We start from the raw sequence: 22424 nt of genomic DNA on the forward strand, positions 1-22424 counted from the left end.
CAATTTAGAAAATAGAGTGTGTCATTGGACTAACTATTGAATTTGATAGACAAAGCAATAGAGAAAGAAGACGAAGAGAAAATGCAGCGATCGTATTGGTGGAAGCGGGTGATTGGGATGGACAAAGGAGGTAAATAATAGACTAACTAACGGCAACCCACGAGAGACTCAATAATTGGATCACGTTTAGCAGAAAGGAACCAATTCACATCAGCTATTGTCAAATTTAACTGGGCATTTTAATTTTTACCAGAGAACGTTTGTGCGGATTCCTTTGAAATTTGTGAGGAATTTTCTTTGTAATTTGCAGACAATTTACTGAAATTTGCAGAAAAATTCGCACAACCGTTTTCATGTAAACAATTAAATTGCCCAATCAAGTTTTGCAAAAACTAATGTGGCTTGGTTCCCTTCTGCTGAGCGTGACCGCGCTGACCGCACTGTTTTTGATGCAATGCGTGAAGTGTTCTTACAGTCTTGTAGGCGCTATGCATTTCTCGCCGACCGCGGCTGACCGCACTGTGTTTGACGCAATGCGTGAAGTATTCATGCAGTCTTGTAGGCGCTAATATGTGTTACATGTCGACCGCCGCGGCGAAGGCTTCTCCTTTTCATCTCAGGTCCTCGTCATCAATGCTCTCTGCGCCGCGCCGCCGCTCTAGGCCAAATTTCGTGTTTGGTTTCTCTCTTAACTGGACTAATTAAAGGTGCTATCTCTTGTACCACCGAAAGACGACAAAATTAGAGATTACTTTACCCTCAGGAAATGAGAGATTTTGTTGCCTTTTCTTGTTTGTATAGTTTTTATTCTGAATCTGATTTTCTTTTATACCTACATTTCAAAAAATTGCAAAATTTGCCGCCATGGACCGCGGCCCATGTGGCCACCCCCTTAATCCGGCCCTGCGGCGATTCATCGCGATATTATAGAAGAAAAAGTCGTGATATGCTGGGACAATTTTTCGATTTTATCGAGCGCGATTTCATAGAGATGAAATTGCGACGAGATCGAGGATAATCCCTGCGATTTTATCGCCGAAAAATCGTAAAAAAAAAATTGCAACTGAATTTCAATACATCGTGATTTTGCCGTTGAAAAATGCTTCTTGGGCTGCTCACAATGCTTTTCCATGAGGCTTAGTTCCGTTTGCCAGAGCGCGCTATCCGAGATTCTAAAATTCTCTTAGGAACTCAAATTGGCGCTTAGTTCCGTTAACAGAAATGCGTCCATTAGTCTTATCCATTCAGGCGGTGCTTCCCTTTTACTCACTTTGCGATAGATATCGTCCGTCTTCCGCCCCGAAAATTTGCAAATTTCCGATCGACGGAGGTCGCTTCGGCGTCGGAGGTTTTTTCTCCTCGGAGTCTTGAGTTTCTGAAACAAAGTTCGGAACACTATGTCACAACTGAAGTGTGTTGCAGATCTTATTTTTGGAACAAGCACGTGAAACCATAATGATGGACCACTGGACAAGGTACGAATCTAAGCATTCTGATACATAATCCTTAACCAAACTTTAATACGTAGAACACGATTCGTGCAACGAAAATCTGAAATTGACTCCTAACCAAGATATATTTAATGTTTCATGACGCGTGAATTCAAACCTCCCGCTCATGAAAACACAATGGTCTACGTGCGGCGCGGCGGCTCGCAAACGAAATGTTACCGTGGCAGTCTCTGCCATACAAAAATATGGCAACCTCAATCTTATTCTTGGGCTCAGTTATTGCAAATTGTTTACACTTTGAACATTAAGGGTGGGAATGAACAATGTTAGATTGAGGAGCCTGCCAAAACCGTTGTAGTGCGCGATTTGACTCACGTATGGAGTAATGCATTTCTTGTGCCCGGGAAAATTAAATTTCTCGTTACTAATGTAAAATTCAACCGTTAATATCTTAGTCAGGAGTTGATCTCAGTAATTTTTCATGCAAGAATCGTGTTTTACAAGAAATTCTGGTTAAAAAACATTCATGAGAATGCTTACATTGTAGTACCTTCTCTAGTGGTCCATTCTGAAATAAACTAATCGCACGATCTTAAAATAATATATTAATTTCTCTCCTTAACGAGAACTCGCAAGGGATCGGCCGATTTTCTCGCTATGGAGGTTCTCGTTATAACAATAGTCGATCAGAAAAGACGGATCAACTCCGACATCACTACTCAGTAGACTAAAATTCAGGGGTACAAAAATCTCTGCGATCCCTCGATCCTAGGATTGCAGGCCCGCGGGATGTGCACTGGTCGGAAATTGCGTGCACTGCGATAGGTCCGACATAGACACCAAGAAATAGAGAAATCAACGATGAAAGCGCGCATCGTCGTAAACACGCAATGCGTGAAGTATCCATGCAGTCTTGTAGGCGCTAGTATGCGTCTTGCGCCGACCGCACTGTGTTTGGCGGGATTAGTTGGTCGCCTTTCTGACATGAGGAAGGGCGTAACTACACTCAACGATGAGCAGCTCTGTTGTCCATATAACCCAATACTTTCCCGGGCTCACCTCAAATTGTAGTTTCGCCCTTCTGTTAGCCAAACGACGAGTTAAACTCGCAGAGCCAGCGTTTTTTTAATTTGGACCGCGTTAAGCAGAAGGAGCCAAGCCACATCAGCTATTGCCAAATCTAATTGAGCTATTCAATTTTCTACACTAAAACAGTTGTACGGATTTTTGTGCAGAGTTCAGTGAATTTCCTGCATAAAGCGAAACAAATTCCTTAAAAGTTTCAAAGGAATCCACACGAACGTTCTCCCGTAACCAATTAAATTGCCCAGTTTTTGGCGATAACTGAGGGGTGGCTTAGTTTCTTTCTCCTAAACGCGGTCCATTTGTTACTGAGTTTTTGCTTACTCTATATGTTTTACTTTAATTTAAAATGATAAAACAAATGACTATGAAATCTAGTTGATTCCTTACCTGCGCATTGAGCCTCTATTTTTCTACACTAATCATCGCTGAATATATTGATTGCATTTTTCAAAAAGGAACCACAAGCATTCCAATGTCGTTAAGATTGTGAAACTTTTGCAAGTAAAAACTGATCATCAAAATAGGTTTTATTTTTACTGGCACTAAACTATAAATTCGATACGAAAATTATCATAGTTTATTCGATTTTTTGGATGTTTTCAGTAATTTTATTGCAAGGAATATAAGTTGCCAAATCCTAGCAACATTGAAATGCTCTTGGTTCCTTTTTGCAAAATGCAATCGACATGTAATTTAGGTGAAGGAACGCGGAAAAAATTAACTACGTTTTGCAATTAAATATCCGGCATTTTAGCATAGAGTTACTGTTATTCCTCTTGTTATAATCTGGTTATTATGAACAAAAATTAGTGTTACCATTTTTTTCAGCAGCGTTTTGTCTTCGATAAATCTCCATGAGATAAGAATGCTGCAGTAGATGTCGATTTTTCAGGTACTGATCTGGATTGTAACCCTCCTTAAGAAAACATACATTTTTAGATTAGATTTAAGAGAATACATTTGAGTAAAATAATGGTGTAAATTTTAGTACTTACAAAGTAAACGGAACTGGAATGATATTCTTGCATGCGTCGGAGGCTTGCAATTTTGAGCACATTTTCATAAGTGATTTTTTTTTATGAACACAATATTTGCTCTAACGCGAACTCCCAATCTCAAAAAAGGCTCTCTAATTCTGTCGTGATAAGAAAAACGCCGTATGAGCCTTCAGACGTTGCCAAATCTCTCGCGATAAAAAACGTATTTGTGAAAAAAGTTAGGTATGTATATCCATGGAATTTTCAGATATTATAGATTTAATTCCGAACAAAATTGTCTGAAAAATTGGAGGGAAAATATTCGGAATTTTCTCAGTAAATACACTTTTTATCGAAGGGAATAGGGCAACGTCTGAAGTCTCATACGGCGTTTTTCCTTAGCACGGCAGAATTTGAGGCTGTAATAGAAGGGATTCCTCGCACTACGCTGAGAGTCTACACCCATATCCAGTCAAAATATCTATGCAAACATAGGGTAAATGTATCTTGGCTGGAAGGAAGTTATGCATACTTTTCTTTGGAATTCTCAGATATTTCAGATTGAAGTGCGAACAAAACCGTCCGAAAGATTTTCACACATTCCTCAATAAATTCTTATTTTATCAAAAGAAATTTGGCCACGCCTGAAGATTGATAAGGCGTTTTCTCTTAGCACGTGCCTCAGTTATTTGGTGGTTACCCCATTCTTTGAATAACTCGTTTAATTATCGACGGCCAAAGTTCAAAACCATGTCTCTCCGTTGCAACGTTGTAGACTTCTGCCGCGCTAAGGAAGAACGCCGTATGCACATTCGAGAGTTGCTAAATTTCCCTCGATAATATGTTTATTTATGAAGAAAGTTATGATTATTTTTTCTTGAAATTTTCAGGGACTATCGGTGAAAGTGCAAAAAATATTCTCTGAAAAATCGGAAGAAAAATATTCATAAGTTTACCAGGAAATTCCTGTTTTATTAATCGAAATGTGGCAACGCCTACAGGTTCATACGGCGTTTTTCCTGAGCAAGGCAGCATGGATATTTGAACATGTCCGTACTCTGCTGCCGTGCTAAGGAAAAACGTCGTATGAAGATTTGGAAGTTGCCAAATTGCCGTTGATAAAGCATGTATTTTTGAAGACATTCATGCATATTTTGCCTCGAAATTTTTAGTTATTTTGGATTAAATTGCGCAAAAAATTGTCTAAAATTTTTGGGAAAAAATATTCACAATTTTCCCAGTAAATTCGGGTTTTATCGAAAGAAACTTGGCAGCGTGTGAAGGCTCATACGGCGTTTTTCCATGGGACGGCAGCGTAGAGGTACTCTAAGTGGGACTTACCTCGTCGGGGAGCGTGGGGTCGGCGCCGAGTCGGAGGAGGGCTTGGTAGAGTCGGTGCTGGGGGTCGGGGAGGGTGGCGGCGTAGTGGAGGGCGGTGCGGCCCTTGGCGTCGCGGGCGTGGAGGGTCTCCGGGAAGCGGGCGGCCAGGTACTCGAGGAGCTCGCCGTGCTCGAAGAGCGTGGCCACGTGGAGCGGGGTCGGCTTGAAGTAGGCCTCGCCGTCTCGGGCCACCGCCAAGTTCCGCCGCGTCAACGCCTGCCCCAGCCCGCGCAGGTCCCCCCTCATGCATGCTTTATGCACCGAGTCGATCGTCCGCTGAAAGGGTAAACAACGCCGCCCGTTTAGTATACCACAAGTAAACCGTTCTCCTCATGAGCCTCGCATTACACGCAAGAATACTAATGTTGCGCGGCTCATCCACAGATTGGACTTGGCTCCCTTTCCTCTCTTCAGCTCATTGGAAATAAAGGAATGGTGTTTTTTTTGTGAGAGCCGCCGACGCGACGTTTGCTCATTATACCGAAGCGCAGCCACGGCTGCCGTTTCGGTTCCACTTGCGATCCCAAGTTCTTCGACTTCCTCGATTTCCTGCTCACCCTAGTCCAACGAACTCGGGTGCCAAGCCTCGTAATGTGTGTCGGACGAGGATGTATTAGATTTTGGAAGAGAGAAAAGGAGATTAAGGAGAAGAAGAACAGGGGAAAAGGCGCGGAATGGGGAAGACGAGGATTAATAAAAAAAAATGACGTGAAGAAGAAGAATGTAAACAAGATGGAAAGGTAAAGTAGAAAAAAGGGGAAAAAAAGAAATAAAGAAAAGAGAAGGAGATTGAGGAGAAGAAGAACAGAGGAAAAGGTGCGGATGAGAGAAAGACGAGGATTAATAAAAAAAATGACGTGAAGAAGAAGAATGTAAAAAAGATGGGAAGGTATAGGAGAAAAAAAGGAAATAAAGGTAGAGAGGGTGAGGTAGAAGAAAATCAACATGGAGAAATGGCAAAGGAGGAGGATAAAAAAGTAGAGGATGAGGAAAAAAAGTAGAAGAGAAAGAAGATGGAGAAAAAAGAGAATAAGTAGAAGAAGAAGGAACTGGAGAAAACAGAAGAAAACGAAGAATAGGAGTAGGAAAATGAAGAGGGAGAGAATGAGGAAAAATAAGATGAGAATGAGAAAAAAGAGGAGAGGAGGATGATGTAGGAAAAAAAGAGGAAGAAACCGGAGAAAAAAAGAAGATGAAGAAGAGGAAGGATTAAAAGAGCATGGAGGAGAAGGAGGGGAACAAGAAGGAAAATGAGATGGAAATGAAGTGAAGGAGGAAAATGAGAAAAAGACGAGAGGAAGAAGACGCAGCAAAGAAGAGAGGAAGGAGAAAGAGGGAGAGAAAAAGAAGAGGATAATTTTATCTTTCTCCGTCTTTTTATTCCTCATGTCTCTCCTCCTGTTCCTCCTCTTCTTCCTGTCCTTCTTCCTCTTTTTCTTCTCCCTTCTCTTTTGTACTTCCACGTCTTCTCCATGGAAAATGAACGACCGCCCTAACAACAGGAATGACCAATGAGTGAACGTGAGCAGTAAGTCCGCTAAACTGCGATTCTTTAAAGTTCCTTCTATTTTCCGGGTATGCAATTTGATCTCCGGAGAGTTAAAATAGTTGCTCGAGCGCCTTCACGTTTTGTGTACATGATTTTCCTCGCCGCGTCGCGCGCTGTGGGGACGCTGTAGGGCGCGCTGTAACTTTCGGGAATCATCCCTCAATCAGTCATCTCCATCTAACACATGCAGGGACGGACAAATATCAAGCAGTGGAGTTTGCAACCTAATCAGTATCTCAAATATGAATCTTTCGGTACTGGACTCCAAGTTGAGAGACTTAATCAGGCCACTTTCATAATTCAATGGCCTCAGATTTTTCGAAAAAAGTGTCGCTTCTCAGAGAGCTTCTAAATCAAATCTTTCTAAAGGGACAGAGGTTGTTTTAGATAAGTTTTGCCTTTTTTTTTATCAACAATGGCTCGACATTTGAACTATTGCAAAGAAAAAAAAGAATGCCTACATCAGGAGTCGGGCATAAAAAAAATCTCTACGTCGAGGCAGACAGCCGAATTAAAATACCCCAGCATTTGATGTTGAAAAGAATAAAAATAATTTAGTTTGGCAACAAGCAAAGTAACTTTTAATTTAACATTGCTGCGGTGAATAATCTGGGTAGGCGAAGAGGTTTTGAATAAGTTATGAGTGCGTGGATTGAACTTAGGATAGAATCTATGTTACTTTGTTGGACGGGTGGTGTTGCCAAATCTTTAACTATTCTTCATTACAGTGAGCCGCGTTGAATTATAATATGATAGTTAGATTGCTTAAGAGAGATTTTAGGTATCATTTTTTATTTAGAAAAATGTGTATGTTGATTTTGAAATCGACTTCGGCGGATTAGTGCTTGTAAATGATCGCGGAAAAAAGCTGAACCAATAGAACACATTCACCCGAAATAGAGTATCCCTGATAATTCTGAATAACTAATTTTAAAAGAAGACCAGTAATAAGCCAATCTAAAAGGTCTAAATTGAGGCTCCCGTGCGGGGATTGGGAGGGGGGGGGGGGTCTACTACGCTCTTTAAAATCTCCAGACAGAATGTTTTAGAATCAACTCCAAAGCTTCATGCTAAGGTTCCAGGTTGATATAAACGTTATCAAAATAGCACACAATGGACTACTTGACAAGGTACGAATTTCAGCATTCTGCTACATGTTTCTTAACCAAAATTTCACGTAGAACACGATACAAACAATGAACATAACCGAAATCAACACCTTACGAAGATATTTAATGATTCTTGATGGGTGAATTCAAACCACCAGCTCATGAAAACTCGATGCTCTGCGTGATTCACATCGCGCGCTAAACGTTATCATGACAGTCTCTCGCGATATAAAAATCTGGCAACCTCAATCTTGACGCTTTTGCTCAGCTATAGCAAATTTCTTATAGTTTGAACAACATATGGAGGGAAATGAACATTGCTCGATTGAGAGGCTGGCTGAAACCGTCGTGGTGCGCGATTTGACTCACGTAGAGCTTTGAGTTTCTTGTGAGCGGGCGGTTCAAAATCCGCGTAACCAATGTGAAAAAAAAAGGTTGATATCTTCGTTAGGAGTCGGTTTCAGTAATTTTTGTTGCGCGAATCGTGTTCTACGTGAAATTCTGATTAAGAAACATGTATCAGAATGCTTGAATTCGTGGCTTGTCTAGTGGTCCATTCACCATGTTTCCTTATTTAGCTTGTGCTTTTAAGAGGTGAATTCAAAACTTCACCAATTGCAATTCCTTCTTCGAGGATCTTTATTTGCAAACTCCACTGCTTGTCCGTCCCTGCATTTGTTAGATGGAGATGACTGATGAAGTGATGATTCCCGAAAGTTACCTCTAGAGCGGCGCGCGCGCGGCGAGGAAAATCATGTACACAAAACGTGAAGGCGCTCGAGCAACTATTTTAACTCTCCGGAGAACAAATTGCATACCCGGAAAATAGAAGGAACTTTGAAGAATCGCAGTTTAGCGGACTTATTGCTCACATTCACTCACTGGTCATTACTGTTGCCGCGCTGTCACGTTGCCGCGCCGCCCTTACGACGGCACGGTATTCACGGCAGCGCCGTAACTTCATTTTTCTATTCTATAAATAGTAGTTTTTTATTGCATAATTTGATCGCCTGTCGATAAGGAGTCCCCAGGAAAAGTTTGGCTCACTTTTCATGGACAAAGTTTTTGCCAAGGCGATGGAAATTTCAGCAAGTTGGCAACACTTTTAATACTCCATTTAAATCTATTGAATATATCGATTCTAATAGAATCGATTGTTTAATATAGTTTTAAATGTAGAAATAACCGTGTTGCCAACTTGCAAGAATCGCCACTCAGCAAGCTGGTTGCCAGGTTGCACGATAAAATATCGATATTTTAGATTACTCCAAATTGCGGACGCATTTATGCTAAAAGGAATTATGTGCAAGTGATGGAGTGTGCTCGTGGTGAGCTGGGTACGAAACAATGTGAAAGTGGATATAGTTCCTTTTGAGAAAATGGAAAAGCGAGATTTTACGTTAAATCAAAAGGAACTGAGGGCTTACTCGTGAGCTATGGGCATAAGACAAGAGCATTGTGAACATGGCTCATGAGTTTAACTCATGACTCATGACTCATGCTCGCCCCGACGATGAGCTCGTCGTCGTCGTCGAGCCTGGTCGTCACCGCTGACGTCACTGGCGTTTCAATATTCCCATTCATTCTTAGAGTCCTCAACTAACCCCCAAGCATACCCCATCTTTCCACTTGCACATATTTCCATTTAGCATAAATACGTTCAATTGAGGAAAAGTGCTAATTTTTAGTACAATTTGACAGGAATGGTTCTTACCAAGTACGACGGCACAGCCTCGAGGAAAGAGTTGACGCGGGGATCTTGGCTGGTGAGTCCGAGGAGAGCGGTCCCCTGGCCGCTGAGCACCATCTCGGCCAATTTCTCGAGGTCGGCCTCTTCGACCAGCTGCTGCGCGTGTTGCCTACTCTGCAGGGAGGCTTTCTCCAGCTCCTCGGTGACCTCCTCCCTGTCGGTCATCTCCACCCCGTTGTCGAACTCCCGCACGACGGTCTCGCCGATCGGCGGTGCGGGCGGTATCGCGGAGATACTCCGATATCTCGTCGAGTTACTCGTGATCTCCGCCAGCTCCTCCGACTCGGGGCCTTGCTTCTTCTTCACGCTCTCGAAAACTTGGCTCGTCAGCTCCTGGTTCTCTCGCAGTTCGTCGTCCACGATTTTGAGCAGATTCTCCTCTCGCCTCGGTCCATTATCTTCGGTCGGAGTGTCCTGCGAATCAGAACGCTCCTCGATCCCTTCATTCGGATGGTTATGCAAATTTGACTGCGTGTTTGCCCCATCATTCGGATGTTTATGCAAATGTGACCGAGTGGTTGCCCCTTCATTCGGCAGATTATGCAATTCGCCATGATCGTGCTCGTCTTCAGTAGCTTGGGCAGGTGACTTTTTTTCCTCCGTATTGTTATTATTATTATCTTCCGAAGTGTTTTCTTTTTTAGGCGATGGGGACCCGTCATGTGTAGCAGATTGCCTACGTTTATACACAGAAACATCAGAATTTTCTGAATCTTGAACATTTTGAACTGTCTCTTTTTCAGGACTGTCATTTGGCTTATTCGCATCATTTTGTCTGTCACTGCTTTTTGAGTGCCCCTCGTTGTCTTCTTGCTTATCAGTATTCATATCAGCCGGAGGGGGTAGCACGATTATGTTATTGTTCTCAGAATTTTCTTTACTTACATTTTTAATGTGTTCATCCCGAAATTCATCTTCCAGCTTCACAAATCTCTCTTTTTCCGATTCATTCAGGCTAGTCTCAGAGTCACTGTGACCTCTGTGCGTGTTGGTGCCTCTTCGATTTCCAGAGTCATTTGATGATATGCTTTTAGATATTCTTTCGTGCAAAGCGGAAATTTTTCCATTAACGTCTGCCGGGGTATCTTTTTTAAGATTTACATTACTGGAGTCACGTGCCTTGATCCTCGAAGAAGTATTGGACGCATGGCTGATTCCTTCTAGTGCGTGCAACTCTAACGATTTATCTAATGCTTTATGCTCCGAGTTTGTTTCGTTGTTATTCGAGTCCCCGTATCGATTTTCGTCGACTGTCATCTCTTTGTCTTTTACTTGAGTTCCATTTGTATCCTGTTGAAAGATTCAAGAAAAAGAATGAATGAATGATCGAACGTCTGACGACGATTTAAAATTAAACTCTGAATCACTCGGTGAAAAAATGAAGAGTAAGATCAAAGCGACATGATCAGAAATGCTTATACTGGAGTCTTAAGGGAATATGGAAGTTTAGGTGTAGCTACGATATATACCTGGAAGGGGCTGGTCCTCCTATCACCAGGGGCCGAATTTTGTCGGTCCTTCTACCGTACTTAAGTATACTTAGGACGGGTCTCGGCTGCACTTAAGTCCGGCTTAGCGCTTCTGATTAGCCGGTGATGCGGTTTGAACTCATCAATGGATGTTGCACTCCGTGTAAAAATGCCGGCAAAATTCGGCCCCTGGGGTCTGGGCACCTCCCTCAATTTTTTTGTTGAAAATTTAACTCTATTTGGGTGCATTGATAATTCAAGGAGAGCAAAAATCGTCAAGTAAAGAAAATTCAGAGTGAGCTCGAAAACGGCCCTTATCGATCCTTTTGAAATGAACAGCCGTACCGAAAGGTGAAGTCCATTTGATTCAGGCTCATTTTTATAGTCAGAAATGTCATTTTGAGAAGCGTCCTCTGGTTTGAAAGTCGAGTCCTCTGATTTTTGGCTGTTGCTGTGGGTCGACGGTCCGGATTCCCAATCGTTGAACAGCTCCCAGCTCCACCCGGTGGGCATCACACTCGAGTTGCGCGGTGCAGAGGGAATCGTCTGCAGGAGTTTCATGTCCAACTCGTTTGGCTTCAGCTTGTAGTAACTCGCAGTTTTGCCCCTCTGCAAAAAGTACAAGTTAAACGATGGCATAACCCAAGTAGCAGTGATCGCGATAAATAGCGATTTTATCGGTTGGTTATCGCGATTATATCGATAGAAATAAATCGAGTTATTGTCGCATTAAAAATAGCGATTTATGGCGATTAAGTCGCTACACATCGCATAATTTTTTGTTCGATAAAATTGCGATTAATTTTCGTCGATACAATCAGAACTAAATCCCCATTTATCGCGATTTTTATTTCGAAAATATCGCGATTTATTTCCTGGCGAGAAAATCGCGATTTTATTCCGATAAGATCGAGGATAATCACTCAGATGTTGATGATCCTAGCGATTTTATCGCCGATAAAATTGCAATATATTCCGATTTTTCCATTGAAAAATTGCTACTTGGGAAGTCGAAAAGTCTGTATATTATTTTTCAACGTCGCAAATGTCATTTCATATTTTATTAATTTAAGAAATATTGCTTTGAATTTGTTCGTATGTCTTGAGAATTCCTGTGCGGTACAAGAGGACACAAGAGCGAAAGTTTCAGGTTGAAGTGTTTTCCAGTTTTCCTATAAAACATGTAACGTACGGCAGAAAAATACTTGTAAGGAAGGGATATGATGAAGCACATTGACGACCAAAGTGCGAAACCACTTATCTTCGTTTGCGGTGTTGCATACTTCCTGTCATTCTCTATTTTTTCTTTTGGAAAACTGGTCAATATAACTTTTTGCAAATCACTATGATATTTCTTCTCTGTAAGCGGAATATTCTACATAAAGTTCAACCTTTGCAGTCGGCTTGTCTCTCCTCGGAAAATAAAATATGAGCCGAAATTTTGAAATACCGCAATGGAAATAGGTGGTTTTGCACTTTGGTTATCTTATGCATTTTTCGATTATAGTCATTGAGATTTTCATGTGAGCAGTCGGAGGTTTAACAGTGTGCACAACTTTGGATAACCTTGCAAGTAAATAAAAATCTAAATTTTAATTTCTTCATTTTTGTAGACATCAAAGGTGCGCTGAGTAAATATTTAAAAAAAAAAAAAGTTGAGAAACGTCTCCAATTTTCAAATATCTTTTTGGAATTCAACGCTTTGTTGGCAAGCTTAGGAAATATCTCCACGTATGATGAAATTAGACAAAGGTGAGTCGTACGCTATCGAAAATTTTCTGATCTCCTCCAACGTTCTGAAGCATGTTGAAAATTTGTTGGCCATCTTTCTGAATTGCAGCGTAGTGAAGGGGCGTTCTTCCTTCGTTGTCAAGTCGGGACACTGCTTCTGGGCATCTATCAACTATATACCGCACCACATCTGTGAATCCTAGGCCCGCTGCCTGAAATTCCGAGAATCATTTTTAGCGATTATTTGGACATTCAATGAGAAAATCAGCCCAACTCCATTTTATGATGCGTTTTTTTCCCCCTGCCCTTTTTTGCTTTTTATGAAAAACCATGAGATGTAATGCGTGGAGATTTTGCGAATTTCCCTTAATTTGAACGCATGAACGCCGTATTTTATAAAAAGGTCAATCACTAAAAGTCGAATTTCGAGAAAACATGAAAAAACTTGATTTCTTCTACAATTCCTCATTTTTTTCATTGAAAAAGTCGACGAACGTTCTAAATACCATCTATAATAAGGCCATGGTCACTTGAGAAGGGTCTGAAAAATTGGTCAGGAAATGCAATTTTGTTAAATTTTGGTGGATATGCTCTTCTTCGACAAAACCACATAATATTGTCATTTTTAGCAGTATTATATGATAGTTTACGTAGGTCACAGTATTGACGGGATTAAGTATAACTGTTCATGCCCTTATTCATAGTTCTTATCACGAGGAAACATCGTGCGCTGGGAGAGGTGGCTTGAAATTGAAAGCACTGCTGAGTGTAAAATGGGCGTTTCTTGGTTGCGGTGTTTCAAAATCGCCGACAATCAAAAAGGGACCTCTGGCCCACTCCCATGTGACAAGTATATATACCATCATCTTAATTTGATATCATTAACCAAAATTAGCCTAACTATATTTAATTTCGCCTATTTTCCCTTTTTAAGTACGAGGGTCATCCAAAAAATAATTTTCCCTACCTTGTATCTTTTGAACGAAAAAAGATAAATCAAATCGGTAATTTTTTACGTATTATGCATACTCTATGCTTTAAAACAAGCTCAAGTTTTTGAAAATCGGTTGAGAAAATCGCGAGAAAACTCAATTTTACTGAGACGACCTCCTGTCGCCGCGTGCTCACCTCCGAGGTCAGGGTGCGCGAAGAGTCGCTTACTTCAGACTCGGCTCATCGCCTCTTAACATCAAATCATAAATGCATTCAAAAGATTTCATTAAGTAGGCCTTACCTTACTTTTTAAGACAGTTTTCGCATCTCTTTTGACATTTCTGGTATCATTACAGCAGCTTTTTCGTGCCTTCCGCGTAAAAGGTCTCGTCTTGGCTCCAAAACCAGTCATTACCAGCGATCTGCACTACCAAATCAGTTGCTTTTCGTGGTAGAATTTTTCCCCAATCCTCCGTACTCTCTTTATTTAGCCTCAGGTGACTTTCGTCTATTTCTGAGATGAAAAACTCCCACAATGGAAAGCAATTTCCAATCGATTTAGAGGTGCAGAGCGCTGGCAATGACTGGTTTTGGAGCCGAGACGAGACCTTTTACGCGGAAGGCACGAAAAAGCTGCTGTAATGATACCAGAAATGTCAAAAAAGATGCGGAGACTATCTCAAAAAGTAAGGTAAGGCCTACTTAATGAAAACTTTTGAATGCATTTATGATTTGATGTTTAGTTTAGAGTTTAGTTTAGAGGCGATGAGCCGAGTCTGAAGTAAGCGACTCTTCGCGCACCCTGACCTCGGAGGTGGGCACGCGGCGACAGGAGGTCGTCTCAGTAAAATTGAGTTTTCTCGCGATTTTCTCAACCGATTTTCAAAAACTTGAGCTTGTTTTAAAGCATAGAGTATGCATAATATGTAAAAAATTACCGATTTGATTTATCTTTTTTCGTTCGAAAGACACAAGGTAGGGAAAATTATTTTTTGGATGACCCTCGTAGAAAAAACTAAGCATTCTGTTGTGAAGTTTTTTTAATTGTACTACTCGTAATCGAAAATAATATGAGAGTCACAACATTTTCCGGGCATTGTGTTATTCAGCCATTTTGTACAAAATGAAACACAGAAAAGAAGATGGTCATCGAAAGAGGCGGTCCGGTTGATTCTTGTTATGAGTTGTTCATTGAATCAGGCGAGTTTCTAGACAGGCGAGAAAATCGGAAGCGCCTTCAATTTTGAACATGCAACACGCACATCCTTAGAACACGAATAGTTGCATCACGGCGCCGCACAGTTGATCTAGTCAATGGGAGAGGTCGGACAAAATTTGGAAACTTGAAACGCCTCTATTTCCGTTTATACAAAAATTTGAGGTTTTTAAAGTGGTTTCATTGGTTAGATCGTAAAATTTTCTCCTACAAGCACCCCTTGAAATTTAAAATCTGTCGAAATGAGCATCGAAATTTGCAGTTTTAGTAAACAATTTCATGTCCGACCTCTCTAATTGACTCTATCCACTGTGCGCCGTAACCAATTCGGTGTTGTATTAGTAGGTTGACCTAAACACCGATTTGAAACGGTCATTTTAAAAAACGACTGAAGCGTTAGAAACGTCCTGCTGTAAAAAATAAACTGTAGCCATGATGAAGTTTGGAGAAGGTGATGTAACTTTGTTTCCCTTGGAGAAACCCCACATATATTGGGCAACGTAAAATAGAGTCGTTCATCGACTGAATGCGGTTCAAAATTATGAAAATTGATGAATTTTAGGTTTTAGGGTGCACAAGTTTACCCTGAAGAATTGGGTCAGACTCGGATGATAAGAACATTCTGGTCTAAAATTGTCCTGTGTTAGGTCTGCATGAATAATCCGAGACTGATCGATGCTAATAAGTATTTTCTCGTAAAAGGAAGGAACGCCCAACTGGATCGATGATGGTCTAATGAAAGTGAAAAACAAAGTTGGCACTCAGCGATATGATTGAATGTATCATCCAGTTGTGTCATACTCTCATCGATACGAACTTAAGAATTACCTTAAAAATAATTCAAAATATAGAAATAATATAGGACGGAACTGATTAGGTCATTCTAAAGCCCAATTCACACCATCAAACTTTTCGTCCAACTCTGGGATGTATCTTGTCGAATAGAACGTTTGGTGGTGTGATACCGACGAGAGAAAACGACAATTTGATGACAAATTGAACGGAAACTAAAATGTGACGTCACAAGCGACTGTTCGTTCAACTGTCCATCCAATGGACGGTGACAATTGGATGGAAAGTTGAACGAAAAGTTGGAACGAAATCTTCCGACCGACACGAGCCGAAACTGTATCTTCGCGAACCGCAGGCTGATGACGATATCACACTGCAACTGTAATTGAATCACATTTTTTGCCACCAACTTTCCATACAGCTTTTCGTTCAATTATGTCGGATGAAAATTTTGATATTAGAATCAGGGCCAGATTTATGGGCCGCGGCCCATGTCGGCAAATTTTTAAGTTTTTTTAAATGTAGGTAAAAATAATCGGATTCAGAAAAAAAAATTACAAACTAGAAAAGGCAACAAAATCTCTCATTTCCTGAGAATATGGTAATTTCTAATTTTGCCGTCTTTAGGCGATACAAGAGACAGCACCTTTAATTAGTCGAGTTAAGAGAGAAATCAAACACGCAATTTGGTCTGGAACGGCGCGGCGGAGAGAGCAATGATGACGAGGACTCGAGATAAAAAGGAGAAGCCCTCGGCGCGGTGGTCGGCGTGAAACGCATGGCGCCTGCAAGACTGCATGAATACTACACGCATTGCGCCAAACACAGTACGGTCAGCAGCGGTCGACACGAAACGCATAGCGCCTACAAGACTGAAGGAATACTTCACGCCTTGCGCCAAAAACAGTGCGGTTGGCGCGACAGCGCGGCGACGTCGGAATTTAACATTATTAAACCACATTAATGTTTGTTCTTACATAATTTTTTCGCTCATTTCTTAGATAAAAAAGGCCACGTCCACTCAGAGATAGGTTTACGGAATTTAACTTATGCACAAAGCTCCGAGAACTTTTGCTAGTAGCGTTGACAGGGCTTTCGCAAAAACTGTGTCCAACACGAGAAAACGCGTCTTATGCACCCCTCCCCCACCGGCACGTTCACTTGATGGTTTTTATTGATGTTTTAAAACGAATGAGAAAGGGGCAGCAAAATACAAGCGGCCTGGCGGCCCATGGACGGCAAGTAGGTAAATTCGGCGCTGGTGTGAATTGGGCTTTAAAGACAGCGTTGGAAATGAACAACGAGAAAAACAGCGATAACCGTCTTAATCGACCCACTCTAAATCTTAGAGCTCTAAAACATCAGAGCGATGAATTAACTAGCCATACACTGTTAATTAAGCTACGATTCAAAACGGATCGATTAATACAGTTTCTATTGTTTTCTTGTATTTTTATTTTTGGCATGCGATGCTTTTTAAGAATGACCTAATCAATTCCGTCCTATCTTATTTCTATCATTTGAATTATTTTGAAGTGATACTAAAGTACGAATCGATGAGAGTGTGTCACAACTCGACGATACACATTCGATCACATCGCTGACTATCAACTTTGTTTTTCGCTTTTATCAGACCATCATCGATCCAGTCGGGCGCCTCATCCTTTTACGAGGAAAATACTTATTACCATCTCATCTATCGGTCTGGGATTATTTATGCCAGCCGAACACACGACAATTTTAGACCATAATATATTCCACCCGTGTCTGACCCAATTCTTTGGGGTAAACCTTTGCGTCCTAAAACCTGAAATTCATCAATTTTCATAATTTTGAACCGCATTCATCCGATGAACTCTATTTTACGTTTTTCCAAAGGAAACCAAGTGACATGAGCTTTCCTCAAACTTCATCGTGGCGACGGTTTATTTTTTACAAGAGGACAATGGCGCTGATGTTGCTGAAAAAGAGGAAATTCTTCTTTGGCCTCAAGAAAATTACCTGAAATTCTCAAGAGAATTGGTATATTCCCGAGGCGGCTGTGATCAAATCCTGCAATCTCCTTTGCGCTGTCTAAGAATTGGCAATCATCTTAAACTTCACATAGAGAGTAGGCGAGTTTCAAACTTGCTTACTTTCTCAAGAATTTTCTGCGTGTTAGCGAGAAAATCATGACTGTATTTTACGCCAGAGGTCTTATTGATCACTTTCTTTTGAAAATTAAAAAACCCACCACATTTTTGAACCGGTGGCGTGGCGTGCTTTGCGATTAACCGATTGATCTGCCATTTGCTTAAACCCTTGGAAAAGGATCGAAGAGTAGGGTGTTGGCGACGAACACCTTAATAATAGATTCTTCACCATAGTTTCAAACGGGGAAATATCGAAAAACGATCATTCACGCCTCGCCACTGTTGTAGACGTCGGGATGGAGATTGCAGCTTGCAGCGCTTTTGATCTTCGGCACTGCAACTCTGCCGTGCTAAGGAAAAACGTCGTGTGAACATTTAAGAGTTGCCAAATTTCCACTGATAAAATATGTATTTTTGAGAAAAGTTATGCATCTTTTTTTTTGAAATTTTCAAATATTTTAGATCAAAATGCGAACAAAATTGTTAGAAAAATTTGAAGAAAAATATTCACAATTTTCCCAATAAATTCGTTTTATATTGAAGGAAATATGACAACGCCTAGAGGTTCATTCTGCGTTCTCCCATAGCACGGCAGAACTGCTCTCTTCGTGAAAAAATATTTTATCCAATGAAATGTGGCAACAGCTGACACCACTCGGTTTTGTTTCGCGAAACATCGCCATTTTTCACGTTTAAGTGTTTTGAAAAAGACTTAAACAAAGCAAGGCGATGTTGCATTGTTGCAAGTAAAGAAAGTAATGTTGCAATACTGCTCGGGATCACTTTGATTTTGTGAAGGTTAGGAAACTGGAAAAACAACTTGAGGGGAGCTACCGAATCGTCCATACTTTATGCAAGGGGTTCAGACCGTTGGTGTCTTTACTGAGCAAAATCTCTGGAGGCACCGGATCGGCAGTCTTTCTCTTCAGCATTTGAAGGTTGTTATGGACCGTGGCATGATGCGTGTCTTTTATTATTCCCTGCGAACAAGAAAATGAAATCAAAAATGTTTTAACCTACAATCAGAGAGCCGGGAAACATGCGCTTCAATTGGACGACGGATAAATGGACTACACTTTGCAAGAAGGGGCTGCTATTTCTAGCTCTTTTTTGAAACAATGTATCTACGGTGAAACTCCCGAACCACGCACTTCGTTTGGAGTGCTTCAAACTCCTCGCTCCTACCGTATTATTTTAACGGAAAACAAATTGCACAGGCTTTTCTTCGCACAAAGAAGAAAAATCACGCCAGCGGGCCGATTATTGAAATTGATAAACAAAGCTACAGACAAAGAAGACATAGGGATTATGAGGCGATCCTATTGGTTGAAATGGGTCATCCCTATAGACTAAGGGAGAAAATGATGGAACAACTATCTGGTCTCTCGTGGGTTGCTGTTAGTTATTACCTACCTCGTTCGTCCATTGCAACCACCCAATCCTACCAATAGGATCCCTCCATATTTCTTTTGTTCTCTATGTCTATAGCCTTATCTATCAATTTCAATAATCAGCTCTCAGTTTTTAAAAATTTCTGTCAAGTAGTTTTCAATTTAAAAGTAGAGTATGACGGAAGTCTACAACATCGTAAATCAAGATTAATAGTTTGAAAGTTCCCCGTCGATGTGTGCCATTAGTTTCTCCATGCAGGTACGTGCTTTTGTGAATGAACGGGAAATTGTAGTTCCTCATTTCAAAATGAAGTTCAAATGAGTCAACGCGACCACAGTTTAGGAAGATAAATCTGCCCCACGTGCAAACAAAACCCACAAATTGATCCACTGAGGTACTTCTAACATAAATTAGAGAACTAATAAATCGTAAATTTAAGTAGAAGCAGGATAAGTTTGTTGAAGTTACCAATTCTAAAAATATTAATCTCAAATGATTCTGTAATAATCAATATTGACAAATATACGGCTTAAAATTTTGGCCAAATCTTTTTGAGAGTGTTAAGAAACGGTCAGCCGTATAAAACAGGCAATCGATATAATTGACTCTGCATCGGATTTTGCTGTATCGAACAGTTTTAGTTTCACCCTAACCCTCAAATGGACGTTTTTCTGCCAAACGGAACTATGTGCATTAAGACATGAGCCCTGAGATCCATAAGAATACGCGCATAACAGGGCTCACGTTATAATGCGCATAGTTCCGTTTGGCAGAAATACATCCAAATGTCAAAGCCGGGTCAAATTGACCGAGTCTTGCCAAAAACACGTGGCCCGCGGGTTGTGCGGGACCGGTGTAAGCGAGCCTTGTAGACGCACAGTCGCACATGGCCTCGCGCCTTCAATTTTGCAGACGCAACACGGGCGTCCATCAAGCACGAATAGTTGTATCTCTGCCCCTTCATCAACGAGAGTCCTTTTCTTTGCTCTGTTTCCATACTGTGTTTGTTTCCGTGTGTCTCATTTGTTGTGGTGCAACAAATAAATCGTGTTCAACGGAAAGGAACCAAGCAATATCAGCTGTTGCCAAATTTAACCGGGCAATCTAATTTTTTCCAAGAGAACGTTCGTGCGAGTTCTTTTGAAAGTTCAAAGGAATTTGCTTTGTACTGTTCAGAAAATTCACTGAAGTTTGCACAAAAATCCGCACAGCTGTTTCCATGTAAAAAATTAAATTGCCAGGTTAAATTTGGTAATTGCTGGTGTGACTTGGCTCCAATCTGCCTAACGCTGTCCAAATAAGATTGGTTTTTGAAACTTTAAAATTAGGATTTTACCATCCCTCTTCGCTACATGGCATATCGAATTCATGGCAACGTTTTCGAAAAATGTTATTCTGAAATTTCATTTCATGAATTTTCACGAAATTTAGCATCTCTGGGGTCTCCTTCCTCTGAGGTTAAGCGAGTTTTGTCATGAAATGGGTCAACCACTTATCATAAAGGCGCAGTGAGCATAGCTTGGCTCAAGCGAATTACTTTCAGTGTTGAACTTACCATGATGTAGGGAACAGCGGCTAAAAATTTTCGCACTGCCGGATGCGCGCTAGTTTCCATCCTGAGTTTGTCTCCTTGTCCTTCCCATAGGACTCGCTTCAACTTCCCGAGATTCTGATCGTGAATCCATGTCCGAATGTTAGCTGGTCGTACTTGAATTGGCACATCTGATTGTCCCACAACCGGAGGAGCACACAAGAGAGGACAGGGAAAAAGGGAAACAAGTCAAATTTATTGCTTAAATGAGTTTAACTCATCATGCCTCCGTCCAGCCTGATTCCAGCGGAAGTGATGGACAGAGCGAAAGAAATTCTGTAAACAAAGCTATAGATGTCGCAGGCAAATAGTCTAATCAGGCATTTTATCAGATGCCCAGACAGATAATCAAATTTTGACAGCTCATGAAATTTTGTAAATTTATGACGAAAAATTCACGAGTTTTCAATATTGTAGAAAAAATGACTCATCAAATCTAGGAATTTCTCCTTATTCCTTCCTCTTCAGATGCTCCTTATACATTTAAATGAAAATAGTAAAAAATTCTATATTTTATACCATGCTGTGCATTTCAATGTCCGGTTGCGGGTTCGTTCAGGGAGCTAAATACCGTTTAAAATACTATTCTATGATGCAAATTTTTACAGAGATTGTTTTCTTTCGTGAGCAATGAATTATTTCGTCTAAAATTAGCAAAATGATCAGAATTTCAATTTAAGTAAGAATATTTAACTACTTGAAAAAATGCCTGATTTGATTATTTGCCTGCGACAGATAAAGCGATGACTACGGAAAAAATGGAGATATCCTATTGGTTGGAACGGGTAGTTGATGTACGCTAAAAGGGGAATAATGGACCAAGTATGTATAAGGTCTCTCGAGCTTTACCGTTACCTAGTTATTCCATCATTTACTATGTTCATTGCAGCCACCCTTTTCCGCCGATAAAATTGCTCCATTTTCTCTTTGTCATCTTCTTTGTTACGGCTTTGTCTATCAATTTCAATAATTAACTTTCTGGAACGAAATATATGCCGAGAATTTGCTGTCCCAGCGGATCGAGGCAAAAACCCGGTAAAATTGAAAACATTCATAAAATATCGTGAATATCTTTTAGATAATTTGTCAGAAATATTTTAAAAATATTTTCGAAGTATGAAGAAGTTGCTGTTATGCTAAATTTGAACTATCTTCAACAATTTTTATACTAAAAAATATTACCGAATAATATTCTTGAAAATGATTTAATTTTAAAAAATTTGACCTTTGATTGATTTTCTCTAGAAATCTGCATGAACAAGAAGGTATTTTCAATAAATCGTATTAAGTATTTTCTGAATACTTGTAAACATTTCTTTACAACATTTTCATGAAAATGCTCTGAAATAATTTCGAAATACTTTCCGCAATACCATTGTCATGAAGAGCATTCTGACAACCGTAACAATATTTCAAAAATATGACCGAAACATTGCTAATTTTAGGGATGTTGGACCTAGAAGCGATTTTCAAAAGACACCCTCCCCCCCCTTCCCGGAACTTCGGCATGAAATGGTAAATTCGTGTATACTTTTCATCGATATCATGAGTAAGGAAGTCTTTCTCTTCCTACTGTCCCTTTTCCTGGAACTTTCCCACCTTGTAATCAACTTGGCTGGTCGTGTAGGACTGTGATCGCGTGACAATTATTTTTTCACGAGCCTGTTTTCCTCGAAATAAAGTCGTCGCCACTTTCCATACGACTTGGGCATACCGCGGTTTACGACATTGTATAAGTTTCATTGTCCAGCGGTCAAGGGTAACCACGCTGTCGTCCTAGTGAGTCAAGGTGTTCACTACTTAGTCCGGAATATTCGGAAAGTCTGGAAATAGGACTATTTTTAAGGGCGATCCGGGAGTACTTAA

At 40.6% G+C, this 22424-nt stretch overlaps 1 protein-coding gene across 4 annotated transcripts in view; it reads right to left on the bottom strand.

The window, feature by feature from the left end:
• The window catches only part of LOC109035602 (uncharacterized), a 55212-nt gene that overhangs the window by 13619 nt on the left and 19169 nt on the right, over positions 1–22424 (bottom strand). For 3 of the 4 annotated variants that reach the window (XM_072301075.1, XM_072301076.1, XM_019049301.2), the window contains exons 6-13: positions 20523–20689; positions 18424–18555; positions 12535–12714; positions 11117–11380; positions 9267–10592; positions 4856–5170; positions 3354–3453; positions 1271–1375 (exon numbers count right to left, since the gene is read on the bottom strand). In XM_072301075.1, coding sequence (XP_072157176.1) covers positions 1271–1375; positions 3354–3453; positions 4856–5170; positions 9267–10592; positions 11117–11380; positions 12535–12714; positions 18424–18555; positions 20523–20689 — 2589 coding nt within the window. The remainder of the gene's footprint in view (positions 1–1270; positions 1376–3353; positions 3454–4855; positions 5171–9266; positions 10593–11116; positions 11381–12534; positions 12715–18423; positions 18556–20522; positions 20690–22424) is intronic. The other variant, XM_019049302.2, reaches the window with a different exon arrangement.

Source organism: Bemisia tabaci, chromosome 5 (assembly GCF_918797505.1).
Source record: "Bemisia tabaci chromosome 5, PGI_BMITA_v3".
Classification (NCBI taxonomy): Eukaryota; Metazoa; Arthropoda; class Insecta; order Hemiptera; family Aleyrodidae; genus Bemisia; species Bemisia tabaci.